This window comes from Gambusia affinis, linkage group LG11 (assembly GCF_019740435.1).
Source record: "Gambusia affinis linkage group LG11, SWU_Gaff_1.0, whole genome shotgun sequence".
Lineage (NCBI taxonomy): Eukaryota > Metazoa > Chordata > Actinopteri > Cyprinodontiformes > Poeciliidae > Gambusia > Gambusia affinis.
In genome coordinates, this window is record NC_057878.1 from 22,426,117 (window position 1) to 22,446,307 (window position 20,191).

General features: G+C 37.4%; 1 protein-coding gene across 4 annotated transcripts in view; it reads left to right on the plus strand.

The window, feature by feature from the left end:
• The window catches only part of LOC122839533 (syntaxin-binding protein 5-like), a 115,207-nt gene that overhangs the window by 87,754 nt on the left and 7,262 nt on the right, over nt 1-20,191 (plus strand). For 2 of the 4 annotated variants that reach the window (XM_044131193.1, XM_044131194.1), the window contains 3 exons: nt 5,982-6,035; nt 17,827-18,066; nt 19,714-20,077. In XM_044131193.1, the coding sequence (XP_043987128.1) occupies nt 5,982-6,035; nt 17,827-18,066; nt 19,714-20,077 (658 nt within the window). Of the gene's footprint in view, nt 1-565; nt 671-5,981; nt 6,036-9,258; nt 9,439-16,125; nt 16,228-17,826; nt 18,067-19,713; nt 20,078-20,191 lie in introns of all 4 variants that reach the window. The other 2 variants (XM_044131190.1, XM_044131192.1) reach the window with 2 other exon arrangements.

A 20,191-nucleotide genomic window follows, 5' to 3' on the forward strand; every position in this document is an offset into this window, starting at 1 on the left:
GTATCAGTTGTACAAATCTTTGTCATTGTTTCTACGGGATCCAGCTAGTTGTACCTTTTGCAGTTAAAATGATTTTAGATATCAGAATAGCAAATATAAGTACAGCTGAGGGAAAGATGTATTGTTTATTAAATAACTTGGGCTAGAAACATAGCAATAATTGTTTGGTATGTTGTTAATGTTTGTGGATATAACTCTACAAGGATTGTGTTAAAAATGTTCAAATATGTTTGTGCTATAATTGGTTTATCACATAAAATATTTACATTAGAGTAGTAGTGTCATAAGTAGTTGTGGCTGGTGGTAGTTTTTGTTGTACTTGTGGTAGTATTGATAGTCCTTTCATTGTTATGTTGGGAGCAAATCAAGACTGCTGAGTGGTCAGCTGTTGATGGAATGGAATATTTCCTAAAAATCTCATTAACCTTATTGTTTTTATACCTTCAGATTTGATTCCTGTCTGTTACCTGCAAAGTTTCTCTTCTCCCCAGTTCACCCAATGTGTTCGTCTCTCCCCTGATTCCCTCAAAACTCTGTGTGTGTTCTGTTGGCTCTCCTGTTTCAGTTCATTACCCAACCTCCCTTCACAATGATCCACGCATCCTGCCAGAGCCTGTGGCCAGTCTGAGAGCCAGCCACTGCAGTCCAGTCTTTTACTTACTGGACAATGGTAAGATGAGGGATGACTCATGGATCTTGGCCTCTTCACGGACACCTGCTTGTGGTTTTTGTTCTGTGGCAAACATGTAATACATGAGGAAGATGGGATCATTAGTTTAAGGATGGTGGTTGTTTCAGTGTTCACCTTGCATGCTTGCTATGCTTCGACACTGTGAGCAACCCTACTAACAAGACCGCAGAAGTTGAAATATTTCAATTACCTTTGACACATTTAAACACTACTACATGATGAAAATGGGGGGGGGCGAAATACAGTGAGTCCCTTCCAAAAGTACAGATTCCCCTTGAACATTTGAACATTTGGCACTTTACATTCATAAACTGCAAATTATTTTATAGAATTTTGTATGATTATCAACACAAAATAGCACATACTCACAAAGAGGAATAAAAAAATGCATTTTTTTCATTTCATTTGTTTACTAAAAAAAAAAAAAACTAAGAATGCAATATGCATTTAAATTCACTGCCTTGATAGACCATTAATCAGAGAAGTGTCATGTGGTAGGTGTGAATGACTGCAGAGAGCCACAGCTCTGGTGGAAGAATTCCTTGATAGGATAATTATTAGTTGTGCCTTACAAAAAGAAGGCCTGACTAATGAGAACAGAGAGGGTGATAGATATTACAGTCAGGTGAGTCAATCGATACAAGGCTGCAGGACATAATAAACATTTGGAGCTGTTTGGGAGCCAAAAAGAGCACAACTCTTCTTTGGGAGCTGTGCCACAAGAACCGGTTTTCTGAAAAGAGCTGAACTCCCCTTCACTAATGTGAAAGGATGTGGATTAGTCAAATGACACAAAAATGTAACTTTATGACAAACATGACAAATGCCATGTCTGGCAGAAAACTAACACTACACTTGCATCGAAACAGACCTCCTCCTTCTTCCTAAACACTGTGGTGGCAGAATAATAGTGTGGAGATGCTATTCTTTGGTGAGAACAAGAAAGCTTGTCAGAGTTAATATGTGTTAATAAGGGCAATTCTGCAAGAAAACCTCTTAGATACACAAAAACATGAAACTGAGGCAAAGGTTCATATTTCCGTAGGAAAATGACCCCATACATATACCCGCATAGCTTGGACCTTATGGTAGTATGTCTCAGTAGAAATCCTGACCTAAACCCAATTAAGAATTTCCAGAAAGATTTGAAAATTGATATTCACAGACACTCTTCATCCAATATGATTAAGCTTTGCACATCTATTCAGAGAAGAATAGATGTGCAAAGCTCTTGGAGATGTACCCAAAAGGATTTGCAGCTGTGATTGCAGCACAAGGTTCTAAATACAAATGCACAACACAATGTTAGCGTTTTACACCACAGTGTTTTATTGCATCACCTAAAGTACCATTAATATGAACATAGTTTGTGGTTGTAAGGTGGCAAAATGAGAAAAAGTTTGGGGATTGCATTACTTTGCAAAGTACTGTGAATCTTCTTACTCCTATGGCACTCTAGTTATGGAAATACCACAGAGACAGGGAACATTATGCAGGTTTTGTGATAAATCTACTTTTTATGATTCAGCAGGAAAACTTTAATCAGACCTTCCATAGCCATCACTGGTGACAACAGAACGACTCATGAACAAGCTTGCTTGCAGTGTAAACGAGCACGGTGTTGCTAGGAAGAAAGTGTGTCTGGCTGTTCTTTCAGTGTGCTCCATGCTTTGTGTGGATGATTGCTGGGCGGTGTCATTGTCTCCGCTGCTCCACATGCAGTGATGTTTGTCGTAAACACCAGACATGGGCTTTGACCTTGGATCCCTCATCACTCTCCAATGCTGTGACGCAGGTGGGCTTAAGAAGAAGAGGAAGGGGTTGTATTCCAGTTGGATACTGCTCCTCACTCAGTGATTCATTCTATGTGGCATAATTCAACGTGTCTCCTCCAGAGTCACTCATCTCTGCCACTAAAAGGCGACAAGCTCCTTTCCTGAGCCATAGTGCTTGAGGTCTTTGTGTGTCAATAAACTCACATACTTATCTTGTTGTCCTCTTGGCTAACATTCATCATTGCCTTGTCTTGTCTCTAACTAACTGCATGGAGCCCACTGAGTGGCCAACTGCAGGGCTGATGAATATTAATACAGCTTGCATTTTTGTCAGTTTAGCAATATGTGTCTTAGTCCCATGATTGAGCCTCATATGTGATGTCAGCATCCCATTTTATAGATTGAAGATTTGTAATTCAGAACAGCGATTATGACTCTGTCATTGAAGAATCAGGACAGGATAGGTGAAGAATCATTATTCAGTCAAGATCCAAAAAGTCTACTCTAACACTAAAATGCCTGATTTTTGTGACCTAAAAACAATTTTAAATCTTTTTTTTCTTACCTGAGTTGTGACATAAATGCAGAACAACTCAACTGAAAAACAAAAATTCAAGAGGGCTAATTCTAAGGAGATAAAAAAAAAAACTGTAACTACCTCATTAAGTAGGAGCAAACATTCTTAAGTCGCTTCTATATTGTCAAGTCTCACTAATCGGTTAGTGTCAGGTTTGGATCCACCCCAGCTTGGAGAATCTTCATTATGATCAGTCCCTCACTATTGTGACAATTTTTTTTTCCTAACTATTGAGGACTCTGTTTTCTGTGACAAGGCATATATTTATATAGATGAGGATTGTTTCTGTGTGTCTGTTGATTGGTAGATTTGTAAAATGAGATTATTTTTGATCTGTTGAAACTTTTGCAGGCTACGTATGGCTTTGGCTGAGAAGCAAAAATTATATTGAATATTATTTATACATTATAAGATAAATAACTGGTGTATACTTAAGATGACAAAATGTTGAATGTTGACCAATCTTAATCAAAAAGCAACTTTTCTGAGGGTTTACATTTTTACACCAGCAAGTTAATGCACCTTTTCATCATTTAGAATTTGCCCTCTTAATTTTGTTTGTTTTGAACTGGAAATGTCACAAAAAGTCTAAAAGAACCAGAAATTATTTCTCATGCTTTATATTTTTTAACATCACACAAACCTGGTATATTACCATAGTGTACATTTTTAAGAGCCGCTGTATGTGACTTTAAACTGATGGCTTGTCTGTGCGGAAAGATAAAATGTCAACTTTTGCCTAGTGCAAAAAAAGGAAGGAAAAACCGTTGAGCACTGCCAGAGCATTTTGGAGAACAGTTAAATGTTTATTTTTGGCTTGATCAAATGTTTTATATTTGTAGAGAGAAAGCAAGTACTCGCAGGGCCAGAAAAATAACTTTAATACAGTCAGCAACCAGTGGAAAACCAGTGGAAAACCAGTGTTTGCTGTAGGGCAACCAGTGGAAAACAATTTGTTGTGCAATTTCTTCACTTAGCGATATGCATATGATAGAGAAAAGCCGGCTGACATCACATTTGAAGCCTTTGCTCCAAAAACTGCTGTTGTTTTTAAAGTGACATGAAATCACCATAAAATGGTGAACAATTTAACTCAAAATTACCATGTATTACATAAAACTGACATTCACTGAAAAAAATATTTGTTGTTTCTCTATGTCTCTAACCAATCATACACGGTGTCTCATAAAATATTCACCTTGTTTTCTGTTAGTTGAGTTTTAGTCACATCTAACTATGAATCAGATTAAGTATGAAGTCCATTTATGATCTGATTCTGAAGCTGACACTAATTTTGTAGTGTTGTGTGAATTTAATTTTGAGGTCTGATTGTGAGACCAGTTACAGTAGACCCTCCCAAACTTAAATCTGCTTTGTGTATTGATAAAAGGAGCGTCTACATTACTATCCCTGCAGTTTTTAAGATGAAAGAACCAACTGAAAATTTCAATTAAGAAATTTGAGAGATGAAAAAGAAATCTCTTTCAGTCCACATACATGCATAAGTAACAAATACTTTCAGAATGTTTTTCTTCTAGTAACGCTCCCTCAGCGAAGGAGCAATTGCACAGCCAGAACTATCTGTGTGCAACAGGTTTAATATGGGAATAGTTTTTCTGTTATTGTATCTCTTACAGTCAGCATTTCATATTGCTGCTGCAGCATCTGATCCATAGGAAAACACAAGTGCTCATCTGTTATCTCGTTAGAAGCATTAATCTGAAGGTCTGCACTCAGTGTTGGAAAAAATTCAATGAAGTGAGTCAGAAATAGACTCTTTAAATTATGCCCACATACATTTCTAATTTATTCTGTATAATTAGAATTTTTTTCCAGTATTTTCCAGAAGATGATATCATTGCCATTGGAGTATCAGGTGACACTGAACTGGAGGTAAATCTTTGGAGGAAAGCATCTTGAGAAGACTCCACCCACCATGCATAAACTGGAGTCTACGTTTGTCAAAATTTTAACTCTAGAGTTATATTTCTTTTAAATAATTTGTAGGCCCTGGTAAACCTCTTATGCTGCACTGTTTCTTTGGCATTTAACAGCAGAAGGATTGAAACCTGAGACCACTTCTTTTTCCCAAAGAAATCTGTTGGCTTTGATTTTTTTTGCCCTCCTCCAATAAATTGAAAACACAGATGAAATTAAAATAAATAGACAAATTCCTGGTCATGCCATTTTTCTTCTTATCATTAAAATTACCTAGCATCATAGAAAAACCATTTTCTGTCTTCCACGTGTCAACTAAATCATTCAGGAGAAATAAGTAAATAATAATCAGTTTTTCTTGTTTATTTTTTCTTCTTTTTGAGATGGAACTGACTTTTAGCACCTCAACTTCAACCTTTACAGTTCTCTACTTACTGTGAAATGCTTGCAAAATGTTTCACTGAGCTGTTTTAGTTGCCTTCAGTGTCTGACTGTGACTGTTGTATCGGCACCATGTGGAGCCATTCTGTTTATTTCTACCTCCATGTGAGACATCCCAGGCCTCTGAAAATAAAAAATACCAAATAAGAATTTATTTTCTTTTAAATACTCTAAATAAACTAAACAAATGGATGTTAAATAATTCAATGAACAGGAGAAAGTGATTGTTTCACCCAACAGAGAGCGGTTTTCTACCACCACATCAGTCTTGGGTGTTACCAGTACTGCAGAAAGAACTGTGAACAATGGCCTGGGAAAACCTTAGCGCATGCATCTTGCCTGCCTTATGCCACTGCATAAACCTGCATGCACTGGTTTCTTGTTCATTTGACTGAGTTATGTTTCATTAGGTTTTCTGTTTATTTTTTGGACTTTGTTTCTCATTATTTAACATAGATTATCTCAGCTTTGTTTTCTTCTTATTTATTTAATTCCTTTATTTACTTATTTTTATTTGAAGGGATTAACCGGTTGTTTGTTTCCTATTCTTTTGTTTCAGTAAAGGGACCCGGCAGAAAGTTAAGTCTGCCCACAGATCTTAAGACTGATCTTGGTACGGTAGGCGAAAGCCAGCAGTTTTCACTTGATTTTCTTTAAGTTGTTTAATTTCTGTTTTTCTCAAAGATTTTAGGCTTTTCTGTTGCTTAAGAACTTTTTTTATTCTTCTCACTATTTTTTCCATTTCCTTATGACTTTCTCTGTTTTTGCTTTTTTTTTTTTTTCAACCAGCCCATAAGACTGTCGGCCTGAGGTGTTTGTCTATTTTGGCCCTTTGACGTGTTTTGATTTAATTTGAATCTATTGTGTCTGTTTCTTCTACATTTTGCAAGTGTTTATAAAGGTGATTTTGTAACTCATACTCATACTCAAAGTTGAGGCTTTCTATCGCTTTTACCATGATTGGACCATCTTCTGGTTTTCCTCAATCTTTCCTTCATCGACAGCAGTTGCTTTTCAGTATTGGATCACTCGCTGCCCTTTCTCATTGTAACTGGATCATTTCTCTCTCAAACAGTTCTTCCTTCATTTTGACTGGATCACCTACATTACAGATACGATGCGTCCACCCCCACATGCATCTCTAACTGCTACACATCATGATCTTGGGTTGTTACCCTTGCTGTCCTTCTGCAGTATGACATAGGCTGTCCACACTGACAATTTCTGCTTTTCAACATAAAACTTACCTGTTCCTACTTATCTCTGTAACTGTCTTCATTACAAACTTTTTTTTTTTAATGCAGGTACAGTAATATTGTTTTCAGCAATGGTAAGAGTGAATTTTTTTTTGCCAGAATAAAAAATGTCCAAACCGTTTACTTTAGTTTTTTTAGTAAGAAAAAAAATACCAGCTTGTTGGCATTTCTCCTTGACAACTAGTAGGAACTTTTTTTATGCATCACATTACAGCCACACAATTTAATCTATTTCATTGGGATTTTACATAACAGACAAACACTTAGTTGTAGATGAAGTGGAGGGAAAATGGTGCATAGTTAAATTTTTTTTTACAAAGTAAAAAGTAAAAAAAAGTGTTAATAAAAAGCAAACAGCATCGTGTAAACCAAAAAACACAGCAGACAGATGAAGGTTAACATCGGTGAGAAGTTAAAAACATTGTTGGGTTATAAAACATTTTTCAACCTTAAAGAGTAAAATGAAATATTTTGGCCTTCATGCAAAATGCAATGGTGGTGAAAAACTAACATTCCATCCGAATGCATCATGCCTATGCTTAAACATTGTGTTGGCAGCATCATGATGTGAGGATGATTTCTAACAGGGACAAAGTAGTGAGGCTGAGATAGTGAGGAGATGGATTGAGCTAAATTCAGGCTAATCCTGGATGAAAATGTGTTTGAGGTTGCAAGAAAGTTGAGACTCTGTTGGATGATAACAATAAAGATAGTCAGAGCCACAATGTAATAGTATAAAGTATATTATGTTTTTTGGAATGACTGTCAAAAAATAACATTTCTGTTAACAGATACTTTAGAGTTAGGGAATCCAAATCAGATTCAATACAATAACATAATTTATCACTTTTGATGCACCTCACTAATCTGTTTGACCTTGTGTTGGTCTGTTATAAAAAATCCTGGTAAAATGCATTAAAGATTGTGGTTGAAGCAAGTCAAAATATGAAAAAGGTCAATGGGGTATGAATTTTGGCTTCTTAAAGAAAAGGAGCAACTTTGTAGTGTAAACAAAGGAAAAATGTATGCAGTCTGTCGGAAGGAAGATTTTCTGATTTGTGTGGATGTGTGTAAATGTTTGTTTTCAGTAGATGTGTGGATTGGTGTGCTCTGGATAAGGGTTTCAAATACAACATCTGGAGAGAGGCTAGTGTTACTGCATCCCTGTTTGAAAACACACAGGCAAATAGACATGAATCATGTGGCTTTCCATTAGCCCCATTTTACATGCTGAGGAAAAAAACTCTCTGTACTACATTTGTCACTCCTGCTGTGAACCCATGTGAGTGTTGCACGTGGATTGGGTGGCACCCAGAGTTTTTCATCTTCACTTTGAAATTGGATTATTTCTGCAAAACGCACCTGAATGGGAAACTTGATCTGAAAAGGGAGACATATGAAAGAGACCAGAAAACAGGGGACACTGTGTACTGCTTTTAGCAATTAGCATAGTGCTGTTTGTCCTCAAGCGTCATAAAAGTCTGGACAAGAATATCAGAGAGAGAAGGAGAAAAATAATAAAGGCAGGCAATTCCATCAGACATTCCCATCAACCCTAAATGCTTTTAACCTTGGTTTTATTACAAGGATGTCATTTAAAAAGGGCATTGCTTTATTTATTTTTTCTCTGAGGACAAGAGAGAACAGACACGCAAAGGCACGGGTATCATGGGGCTGTTAATTATGATGATCCCGACAGAATCTGTATCTGCTTAACACTGAATAGCAGAGTCCACCCAATCCAAACTGCACTGTTTTTATTTTTGTTGCCTCATTAATAGGGTTCAGTTCTAAACAAATTATTTTATTCTCCGATGCTCAGTCCCGTAGGCCCGCTCCATTAAATAAAGACAAAGCCAGCAACAAATACGGTCCCTATGGGGAAAACATGCTAAGTCACGATTCCAGCGTGTAACAAGTGTTTTCATGTGAGCACCATCTGTGACTCTGTATCCACTCCAACTAAAATAATTTGCACAGGAATAACAGAGCAGATATTAAAGGTTTATTATGAGCTTAGCTGGTAATGTCTTAAGGCTTGTGATTAGATGAAGAAATTAATAGCTTCTGCTAAAAACAGAATTTACCGACAGATATAAAAACACAAAGTGGAGATGAAATATGCCTGTTTTTTTTTTTTATCTCTTTACTGGCACAGAGTCGAGGAAGCTGCACTTACAAATTTCACTCTGCATTTTCCTTTTCCTTTCTTTGGATACGGCATCTCTTTCTTCTCCTTGCACATACTTACCTTCAAACCTCTTTTCAGCCCTTTGCCACGCACTCACCCCCTGTCCTTCACTGTCATTTTCCTACTTGATAATCAAGTTTTATTCCTCTAACACTGCAACATATCCATCTTTATTGGTCCTGAAGTATACTTGCCATTCCATTCTAGAAACAAAAAGACACATTCTCAAAACTGCTTCCTAATGGCAATTCAAAAAGGCCAATTGATGTTTTCACTTCCTATTTTCAGACCTATAAAGATGGATATTGCAGCTGTGGATTACAATATGTTGGACAAATTTATCATTTCCCTCCGTTCTATTGTTTGCTAATGCTTTGCCGTTGTTACAGATCATGTCAATGGACATTGCACTAGTCCCACCTCTCAGCCCTGCTCGGCGGGGAAACCTCGCATTCCAATGGGTCCCGAAGGGCCACGGCTAACCCGCAGAGGCCCTGGCCGACCACCCTTCCGAAAGGCCCAGTCTGCTGCTTGCATGGAGATCTCTTTGCCTGTGTCCCACACTGAAGGTGTGTGCTTGTCTTCCCAAATCCCATCCTTAAAACCTTCATAACATAACATAACCCACCCCCAACATACCTAATGAGTGCATGTTACCCTCTGTCCCTTTGGTAAGTGAACTGTGGCCTGATACAAAGTTAACACAAGGCAAGCATATGCTAATGCAAGATGCCACCCTGATTTTTGTACTCCTCAAAAGGAGAGAGCACATGGTCTCATAATCAAATAAACAACAACTAATTATTTGCAGTAAAAAAGTAAAGGTCAAATCAAAAAATATGCTTGGCAAAGTCTGCTACCATTCTAATTGTATGCAGTATATTAGTTGTTTGATTCCACTTCACACAAGACTAAGACAATACCAAAGGGGGAAAAAAACCTTAAATATGCCCATCTATCAGCTGAATTACTTGTTGGAATATTATGAGAAACTTTTTTTCCCAAGAAACTCTTTTTGAGCTCTTTATTTGATTATGTGCAACAGGATTTTTTGCACCTTGCATTAGCATCACCTCTCAACAATTTGACTGCAAGCTCTGCCTCTTCAAAATGCAAGAAATGACCCTTGCATTGTGCGCTTTTCAACTGTTGCTTGTGTCAACCATGTTCCAGGCCTGAAGGTAGTGCAGTGTAAAGTGAATTTGCAAGATAAGTTGTTTTTTTTTTCACAGCATCTTTTTTTCTTCTTTAAAATCCAAAATATCTTATGTGTGTTACAGGTTTGAACTCAAAGCATCACTGATGTGTTTTAAGGGATCTCAACATAATTTTTCAGATAGGTTAGAGGTCGGTGATGTGATATTTAATTCCCTTTTTCACTCAGTTACAATTTTTACGTTAACGAAAAATTGGTGTAGCCATCATGCCATGATGTATATTCTGTGTGGAAATATGCTTTTAGTGCTACAGGAACATGTTTTTGAGAGTGTAAATGGGTGTCTGAGTAATCATTGGTTCGAAAATGTAATATGCACTGCATTAAAAAAGTGCTTCTACCTCTTTCAACATTTTTAACCCCAAACTTCAATGGATTTTATGTCATACACCAGCACAAAGTAGCACATAATTTTAAAAAAATAAATGCACATGTCTTGTAAAGTCATCTAATTTTAGAGAACATTAAGTATGGTATAACATTGGGCACACATTTATATCATAGTTAGGTAATAAAGAATATTCTAATATTTAAACATAACATCTCATTGCGCCTTGCTATTCCAATCATCTGAAAATGGAAAGAGTCTGGCACAACTGCATATGTACTAAGGCCTCTCCTGCCTCAACAGACAAGGAGAGGGGAGTGTTAATCAGTGAAGCAGTCAAGAGATCAGTATTACTTTGGAAAAGCTACATGGATCTGTAGCTCAGGTGGGAAAATTCTTAGAAACAAAAGGTATTTGTCAGAAATGCCATAAATCTGGCCTTTTATGGAAGAATGGCAATGAGAATGCTGTTGTGTAAAAGAAACTCACTGAGAAGTCCCTTTTACACAAGGCATGTAGGAAACACAACAAACATTTAAAAACTTGATCTGTGGCTAAATGACTAAACAGTTCTCGGCCTATATGCAAGACTCCATGGTTGGTGAGAAATTTCACTGAAAATAATTCTGATTACAGGGATTGCTCGTCTTCAATGGGATCAGGAATTAGGGTTAGAGTTGCACTAAGATGGGTTGAGCTATATTTTGGGCAACCTTACTAATGCATGTAAAAGGCCCTTGAGCAGGATAGAGGCTTACTTTCATACAGCATAATTACCGGTACCTTAAATTTACAGTTTTAGCTACATTGAAGCATATTTATGTAAGGATGAGAGAAACTCTCTCTACATCCAATCTGAGTGAAACCACTTCTTTTTTTTTTCTATTTTACAACTATGTGCTGTGTTGTCTTGGTCAACCACAAAGCTCCAAACAAAACCTAATGAAGCTTACAGTTCTCTCGAAATATGAAAAGTTAAAAATTTGTGAACACTTTTAGAGGCAGTGTATCACTTTGAGCAATTTTAACATATTCCTTAGCTAAATTAATTAAATTAAGACAGACACCATCAGATAATTGTCTTAACAAAGTCTGTGTCTTCTGTTCAGTGTTGTTGTTCACCATGTAAAGGGAAACATGATTCAGTTTTACATTTGAAAAATTTCCCTTTATGTCTTACTTAGCAAATGGCAAGAGTATGCGCTGTCAAATTCAAAATGAAAATGTTTTTTTCTAGCAACATAATTTCTGAGGTATGAGCAACAAAATTGACATAAAAATGTCTTTTCAGCTAAGACTGCATCATTTAATGACAAGCTGTGTGTGAGTTCTTGTACTTACTCTGTCACTGCCAGGCAGCAGAGAGATGTTTCTGGAAATCTTTGGCATCATCTTAGTTGAATAATCAACAATTTATGGTGATGTTGAGCATTTTTACATTTATTCAACTGGAACCTAACATAATTTTCTCAAACAAAAAAGTCACACTGAGAGAGTTTGATTTGGTTGGCTGATGCTCTGAAGGTGGGAAAAATTAAACATACCAAGGAAATTGCAAGTTCAAGGAAAATATTTTTACTGGCTATCCATAAAATTGGCTGAAGCCTGACTGACCTTATTGCATAAGTTGTGACAAACTGCTGTGTGCTAATTTAAAGTTCAAATATGTCTTACTGTGCAGTTGTAATTCAGCCCAATGCATTATCTTAAAGTAATGCCAGCCAAACTAAAACAATGAGTTGATTTCAGAGTGCATTGATGCCACGTGTAATCCCTCCACTGATCGCAAACTTTCGAAAGTCTCTGGCAGTGTGGGTCAGCCAATCCCATTTCACTCATGGAGCTATTTTCACTTTTATTCTGAGCTCTCTCAGATCAACAAAAAGTCTCAGTCAAGTCACGAAAGGCAGATCTCTCCACAGGAGACTCAACATTGTGACAGCCCCCGAAATGTCACAGCTACTGTTGCCACCCTGCACGCACATCAACCATAAAGTAAGAGCAAAAGTTGGTCAGTTGGAGGTTAAATTGCGTTCTCAAATCCCTTGTTCTTCAAATCCTTGCTGGTCTTCAAAGCTGTAACGATTTGCATTCAGTCTGTTTGTAAGCACCATGAATGCTTTCAGGAGTCTTCACAGCTAATGAAAGTATATTCTACCAACCAGAGTGCATTGCTGTTTGTTGCAGTCAAAGCTGAGCCCTTTAAATCAATTCTACAAGTCACACTGCTATCTTCATCAACCTCATTATACAAGAGTGACCTGGAACCAGGAGGGAAGCAGTTCTTCATTACCATAAGCTAAATGTTTTATTAAAGTTCCTCTCTTGGCTACAGGTGCATTGCCAGTGAGAGCAATGCTGACAACAGAGAATGTCACTCCTTACCACTCTTGATTTCAAGCATTTATGACCTCTGATAATTGCAATTTGACAGATGCCTTTAGAAATATAGCACAAAATGTTCGAATAATGTGAATGATAAGCATTACCATATCACCCTACCTGAACCTGGAGGTCGAGATATAACAACACTTAAAGTTGGCCTATTTCATGCTTGTATATGTATTTATCAAGTTATTTATAGCCTATTTCAAAAGGTGTTCTTATTTTTATATATCTTACATTCAGCTTTTTTTGCAAATCCACAACTTAGGCTTTTCTAAGGAAGATCAGTGCAAAGATGGAAAATGACACAAATCTATTGCCACTGCTGGCTTGATGGCAATAGCTCATACTCGACTATGTTCAAATTTATAATACTCTTGTCTGGTCTTGACTATTAGTAAAATTCTGGTAATGCTGGTGTTCAGGCAAAGTAAGCTCTACTGAATACCGCTTGTAAGTTGAACCCTTCAAAGCAATCACGTGGGTCCTTGGGTTTGTTGTGCTAGCTGTCTGCTTTGGAGTCTCATGCAATTACCACAGGTATCTGGCAGGTTATAGGTCAAAGGTAGAAAAGCTTTCCACAAGTGTTAGTGTACTAACAAGTTAAAAGTAAATATAAGAACATAAAACATGTGAGAATATACTGCTGCAATAAAAGATGGATTTACTTTTTATGCATCTGCAGTGGAGGTGATATCATAATTTTCTCTGAGAAACTTTGTTTTTTCCTTCACACACTGCAACTTCTTTTAATTAGCCTTTCAATTGCTGGTTCACCTTTGCATATACTGTATCGGTTACCTACCTTTGGGACTGTTGTGTATCAGCTGTGCTGGGTTACCACGGTGAAGAGACAGCAGGATAACTGAAATAATTAAAGGTCAGAAAACAGTGCGAGAAATGAGGCTGATGTTAATGAGGCCTACATGCCAGGCCTTGAGACATAGGAGAGAAATGGCAGGGGAAGCCCGACTGAATGTACAGTGAATATTTCTACAGCACCAACTCTAATTTGAGCGCAAATGTATTAAATATTAACAATCCAGCTTATAGTTCAGTACTTTGTATGTCTAATTAGTTGGTGAGTCTTGTTTACAATTAGTGAAGTTCCCATGCAGCACATTTTTAGTTAAATCACAACGTTCTGTTGTGGCTCGCTGAACTTCAAACAAATATGAGATTGATTGGCCTGCTTTTACTCTTACCCATACTCTTGCTACTTCTTTTGCTCTTTAATTTGTTACAAATTGAAGACAAAGTCTTTCCCAGTTAGGCATTGAAATTTGAAAAGTATGTGTTTAGTCAGCCAATATAAGTACCACCCACCAAAAAAATAGAATTAGGCATTGTCTCCAGTCTTTTGTCCACGTCTCTATTATGTGTTGCAGGTGTACGTGTACATAGCACTGTTTAGCTCTTGTCTGTCTCACCTCCTCTATACCGCCTAGCCTGTCTATGCCTCCCTGTAAGGGGCCTCAAGGGGTCCCTGTGTCCTGTCAGAACACCACTGTGCCTGACTTTCATTAGCCAGCACCCCACAGGCTCTGTCACGCAGCGTAAACACACCCCAGTGACACACGGCGAAAGCAGGCTGCTGCCGCCCAGACACACGACAGAGGTCTATTGTATGCTCACGGATGCCTGCTGCAGTGTACAGCACTGTTGTCAAAGATAGCAAAGATTTTGGAGAAAAAAGAGAGCAATTATTTACCCACATGTTTTGTGGGTAAATAATTGCATAGATGCATAGGTGAACGTTTAACTAGTTTGGAAACTGAAATTCAGTATACACATATTTTTGAAATAACATTAATTACAGATTATTTGATCGGCAATTGCATCCAATCTCTGATCACTAATTTGTTTTTGACTTGCTGATGTTAGCCAATTCCTCTTTCAGAGGTTTAAATAATAAAAACAAATCTACCAATAAAACATTGGTTCTTCTGTAGCTGTTTTACTCTGAGTCACTGAAAACGTACAAATACAAAAAAATCCCTTTGGATATAGCACAGAATTACATCATCTGTCCTTTACAAATGAGGCTGCATATGACTTGCTTTTTTAGCAGGTTTTGAATGGCTCTTGAGAAAAATTAGACTCATTCAAAACACATTAAGTAAGAACAGTAAAGCAAAGTCCAAATTAATATTTGAGAGAGAAAAATGCTCTGACGTTATGTAAGGTGATACTCTATTTATCCCGTTGTTTATTTATAGCTTCAATGGAGAGTTAAAACAGCCTTTCTACTCTGAGAAATATTTTTTACATACATTTGGAGCAGATTTACACCATGTCTAAGTGAGAGTGGACGACCTGTGGTTCTCAATTCTACAGTTAAACAGTTTCAAAAATATTTCAACATTTTAAACTGTTTGAAATCTTACATTTTAGATAAGCATAATTATCACAGTTTTCTATTTATGTGTGTCTGCTAACTGAAAGACAATCTGTCAGAGCTTGGCTATGACGCATTCACTGATCAAAAACAATAGGATTGTTGAGTTCATAACCAGCGGCTCCAGCCTCAAAGAAGATCAAGATGATTTGTCAGTTCATCTACAATTCTAGAATTTTAGATTTAACTATTTAAAAATCATAATAAGTGATGTGCTTAAATTGATAAAAGGAGCTCTTTGATAGAAAATTATATGCACAAGCATGGAGCAAGACTTTAAGCTCATAATAGGAAGGTTTCATATGTTACAATAAGGTTGCATATATTTAGCTTTCAACCTCTGCTTAGTATAAGACACACTAACATTTGTAAATATTAGCAGAATATTGAAAATATCTGCGTTAAGGTAAGGGTCAATGTTCCCTAGGGAATAAACACAAAGAGTGTGGTTTTAGTAATATCAGCCAAAATAATTGCAAATTCTCCATCGCTAATTTAAAATGCATGTCCACTAGTACTTTGTCATGCAATAGTTTTGTTCAGAATCTAATTCATCTGTCACAATGTCCTGCTTGCAGTGTTTATTCCCCCACAACAATTCAGCTTAAACATGAGCATATTGTTGAGCATAAAGAGTCAGAAGATGTAAAGATACATTGTTTGGTCACTAGAAACAGAGGTCGGATCACCCATCTTTTACTGCTACGCTTTCACTGCCGTATACTTTTAAAGAAATGTTTTCCATGCTCAGTTGCTTTCTTTTCTTCTCTTCCTTTTTGTTCTCTGGAACCGTTGTTCATCTGTCCATCTTGTCTGTTGCGTTGCTGCTCTTGTTTGTTTGTGCGCACTGGTGTGTGTACGTGTTTTTCTGGGCCATGATGGGGATGTGGTTTTCTTCTATGGGGTTCATGTTGTTGGGGGACAATTAGGGCATGCATCAAGGAGGGCAATGCTTCAGCAGTTACATGGAGTCACTATGTACTCCCATGACGAGCACCACACCACCGCCGCATACTGCTGGAACGAGAGAGGTAAGGCGGCATCGGCAGACACACAAACACACCTACCGCTGTCCTGCTGACTTGTTTGCGTCCGTCAGAATGTCAACTCGTTTTGTGGCCCTGTGTCATCTGAACATGCCTTCAGCTGTGTCATCTTGTCTTGGACGATGTACAAACTGGGTGGGTCATATCATCTTTACAGAAGAGCAGCTAAATCTTTCACAAGTTTTTTGCTTGGTACTACTTTTATGGTCAAGGCAGAGTTCCTGTTTTTGTTTCTTTTTAGGTTGTGTTTAATCAACAAGGAGAGCTTGGGTATTCTGGGATTTAAAGATCAAATGTTCAACTTGTCTTTGATAAAAGCACTTTGGAAAATTATTCGTAATTCTTGGCCTTTTCCACATTTTGTCCCATTACCACCAGCAAACATCATTGTATTTTACTGTGTTTTACGTAATGCAAAAAACAATGTTGCACATGATTGTGAATGGAAGGAAACTGTTTTTCAAACATTTTTTTTTTTTTTTTTTTTTACCAAAAAAGTTAAATCTGCAGAGTGAAACTGGTTTGAAAATCATGTAAGCTTTTTCTTCAATAAGTATTAATGATTTTGTGTTGGCCTGACACAAAATCTTGACAAAATGCATTGATGTTGGTGGTTTGAATTGGACAAAATGTGGTACAGGTTTAAGGAATAAAATGCTTTTTAATGGCATTGGTAGTACAAATCTATGTAAAATATAGTTAGATTGCATATTTTGTCATCACAATACTGTAAAGTGTTGCAACAAAAGATGCAACCTTTTAGTATCCGTTTGGATTCAATTTATCTGTTTGATAAGCGTACACCAGGCTTTGCACCCATCTGTACTTGCTTTTCCATAAAGCCTCCACTTTTTGTAACATCAGTCTAAGAGTGCAGTACTGAACGTCTCTTGGCTCTGAATTATTCAGAAATGCACCAATACGGAAATACTTTCATGATGGAAGCTTAAAGCACACAATGAAGGAGTGAAACGCAGAATGCCTAAATGGAGTTAAAGAAGCTTTTGAAATTGGTGCAGTTTGTAGCGTGTAAGTGTGCGTGGGTATGCGTGTCTCGCCAGATGGAGTCCTGTCAGTGACGAAGGACTAGTATAATGTCAATAAACTTATAGCATAATTGTGTATGTGTTTCTTCATGTGTGCGGGTGTTTGTTTCAGGTAGAGGTGGTGTTTCTGTCCAAGTGTCTTTACTGTGAATTTTCACTTTGCTTCTAAGTGTTTGACATCCATTCACATGCATTTTTGTTGCAGTGTTTTACATCCCTTAGTCAAGAAATTAGCCATTTTTGAGTTTTAAAAATGTTTCAACCTTCCTTTCACTCCTTTCTTTCCTGTATGTACTTTTTCGTTTTAACTGCTTGTCCTTCCATACCTCCTTTCTGTTATGCTACCATTCCTCCCCACTAATCTTTCACCAACTCTTGTAAAAAAAAAAACTAAAAAAAAACTTTTTCCACAACTTTACCTTATGTTTCTTTCCCTCTTGCTCCTCTTCTCCCCATCATTGCTTCCCATCTGTCTCTTCATTCTTTGTTTCCGCCATGCCTGTATGTTCGGCCATTGTTCTTGCCGCTGCTGCTACAGAGAGTCGTGAAAACTCCTTCAGCCGCTCTCGCAGTTCCAGCGTGTCTAGCATTGACAGGGACACCAAAGAAGCTATCACCACACTGCAGTTTGGAGAATCCTATGGACGCAAGAGTGATGCCCTGCCTACACCATGTCTGTGGGTAGGGACTAGCTTAGGAGTGGTCATCCTTATCCCACTATCAATCCCCACTGACCACGAGGAGAGGATGGAGGACCCTGTCACTGTTGGCCCTAGTGGTAAGCACCAGCACTTCTATGTTTTTTGTGACACAAAGTGTAGCTCATGAACTGTTTTTATTTATGTGTTGTTTTAAAAGAGGGAAATATGTATGCCTTTGTGAATAATCAGTGGAAAAGCCTTACTGGCATTACAGCAAAACCAACTCTTCTTATAATTCTTGACAAGCTTTTGCATGTTTCCACTCTTATTTTGACATTCTATCTGAGAGGTTACCATCATCCTGGAAAATTATCTATGAGATCAAGTTATTACTTTGGCTGAGCAACTCCAAAAGAATACTACTACTTACAGTCAAGAAAACGGTATTAGTAAAATGAAGTTACATTGAAGCATCTTTGGAAGTTACATTGGTCACTTTGCAAGAAATATTTTACTAGCTTGATGCTAATGTACCTCCACTGGAGAACATCTAGATAAAGAGCAGCAATTGTTCACAAGGAACAAGAAAATGTCCCTTGTGTTATAAAAATGTAGAATACATGAAAAAAACCTGCTATTTTTGTTAAACGCCCTCTAACCGCCTGTCTTTAAGTTTCTGACAAAGGCCATCAGATGTTTATTTAAAATCCTCTAATATTTCAATAAGCCAATGGTCGGCTGTACTTTTCCACCTTTTAAAGAGAAGCAGGCCCACAGCATCACTGATGCTCTACCATATTTAACAGTAAGCATGGTGGTGCTGTGTGCTATACTTGATTTATTCTCTTGTCTTTTCTATATAGGAAGGGAAAATTTAAGAGAAATCTATTGTGTTAAAATTGTTAGAGAAGATGAGTATTCCACCAGTGATTTGGTTTTTAAAAAAATTAAGATAAATTTTACATCACTAAAGTGCTCAAATTAAAGGTTGCATTTTTGGTATTTTTATTTTAATAAAAAAAAGTGTAAGGGAACTGTAAACAAGTGTGTTTCTCTATTTTTCTTTGTTGTTTTCTTCTAAACATTGTGTGATTACATGCCCATCTACTCTAAAATCTTTCAAAATACCATGTTTTCGCAAAGGACAATTTAGTATAACGGCAGGACATTTTCTGCAGACTTAAGTGCTCTATGTTTCACTCTTAGAACAATGCAAGTCAAACACAGCAAGCATAGGAAGCTCGTTTATTTCAATTGGCTTTAATCTGTAGAGGAAGAGAACTTTTACAGGAATTTGTCATCCTTGATCTTGTAAATTACTGCTATCACTCAAGAGTTCAAAAGGGTTTGCTGCTTCACTCTTTACTTTGAACATGATTAAATAGCAGCAGACAAACATGCATTAATTGTCCTTATTCCTCTGAAATAAAACAGAAACATTTTGTAAAGTAATGGCTTTCTTAAAAATTGGCTGTCTTCAGGGTTAGGGTTTGAACAGCTGAAACAAACTTGCTTTTACAATTTATGTTTTACAGTTGTCCAAATCTTGAAGACATCAGTCTGGTCATGTGTGTAACTAAGAAAACATTAGCAGCTGTCAGTAAAAACACTGGCAATCGTGTAATCATATGTGCATTTCTTAAGCTTATTTATGAAATCTAAACTTTAAATTACTTTAACAGATATTGTTATGAATCCAATAGCTCCATAGCTTCTATGTTTGCAGCCTTGAAAATTGTAGACCACTTGCCTCTTATCTCTTGTTTATCCTTTAAACTTCCCAGGAGCAGTCCAAATGCTAAAAGGCTCTGTGCTTCGCTTTGGTTTCTTGGACTGCAATGGAGCCCTAATTCAGAGCCCATATGAGGTTTGGCGGGACCTGAATGCCCCAGAGGACCCTGACAGACCACGGAGGCGCAAGCTGGTCCACTTTTCCCCGTCCTCTTCCCAGGATGCCTTTGGAGAGGGACATTTGGCCATAGTTTGCTCTGAGAGGCAGGCCAAAGTCTTCTTGATGCCCTCTCAGTCTTGCCTCTTTGTCCACAACATCACAGAGTCATCCTTTGTGCTTCGAGCTGATGTGATATCTCTGTGCAACAGTGTGTGCCTGGCCTGCTTCTGTGCTAACGGGCACGTCATGACACTCAGGTAAGATTGATCTGCAGTGCTCAGAGTTCTGCATGTGGCTCACACTTATCACTTATGGGTTTTTTTTAAATAGATGATTAAATTCTTTTGTAATGTACACATAAACCAAAATGC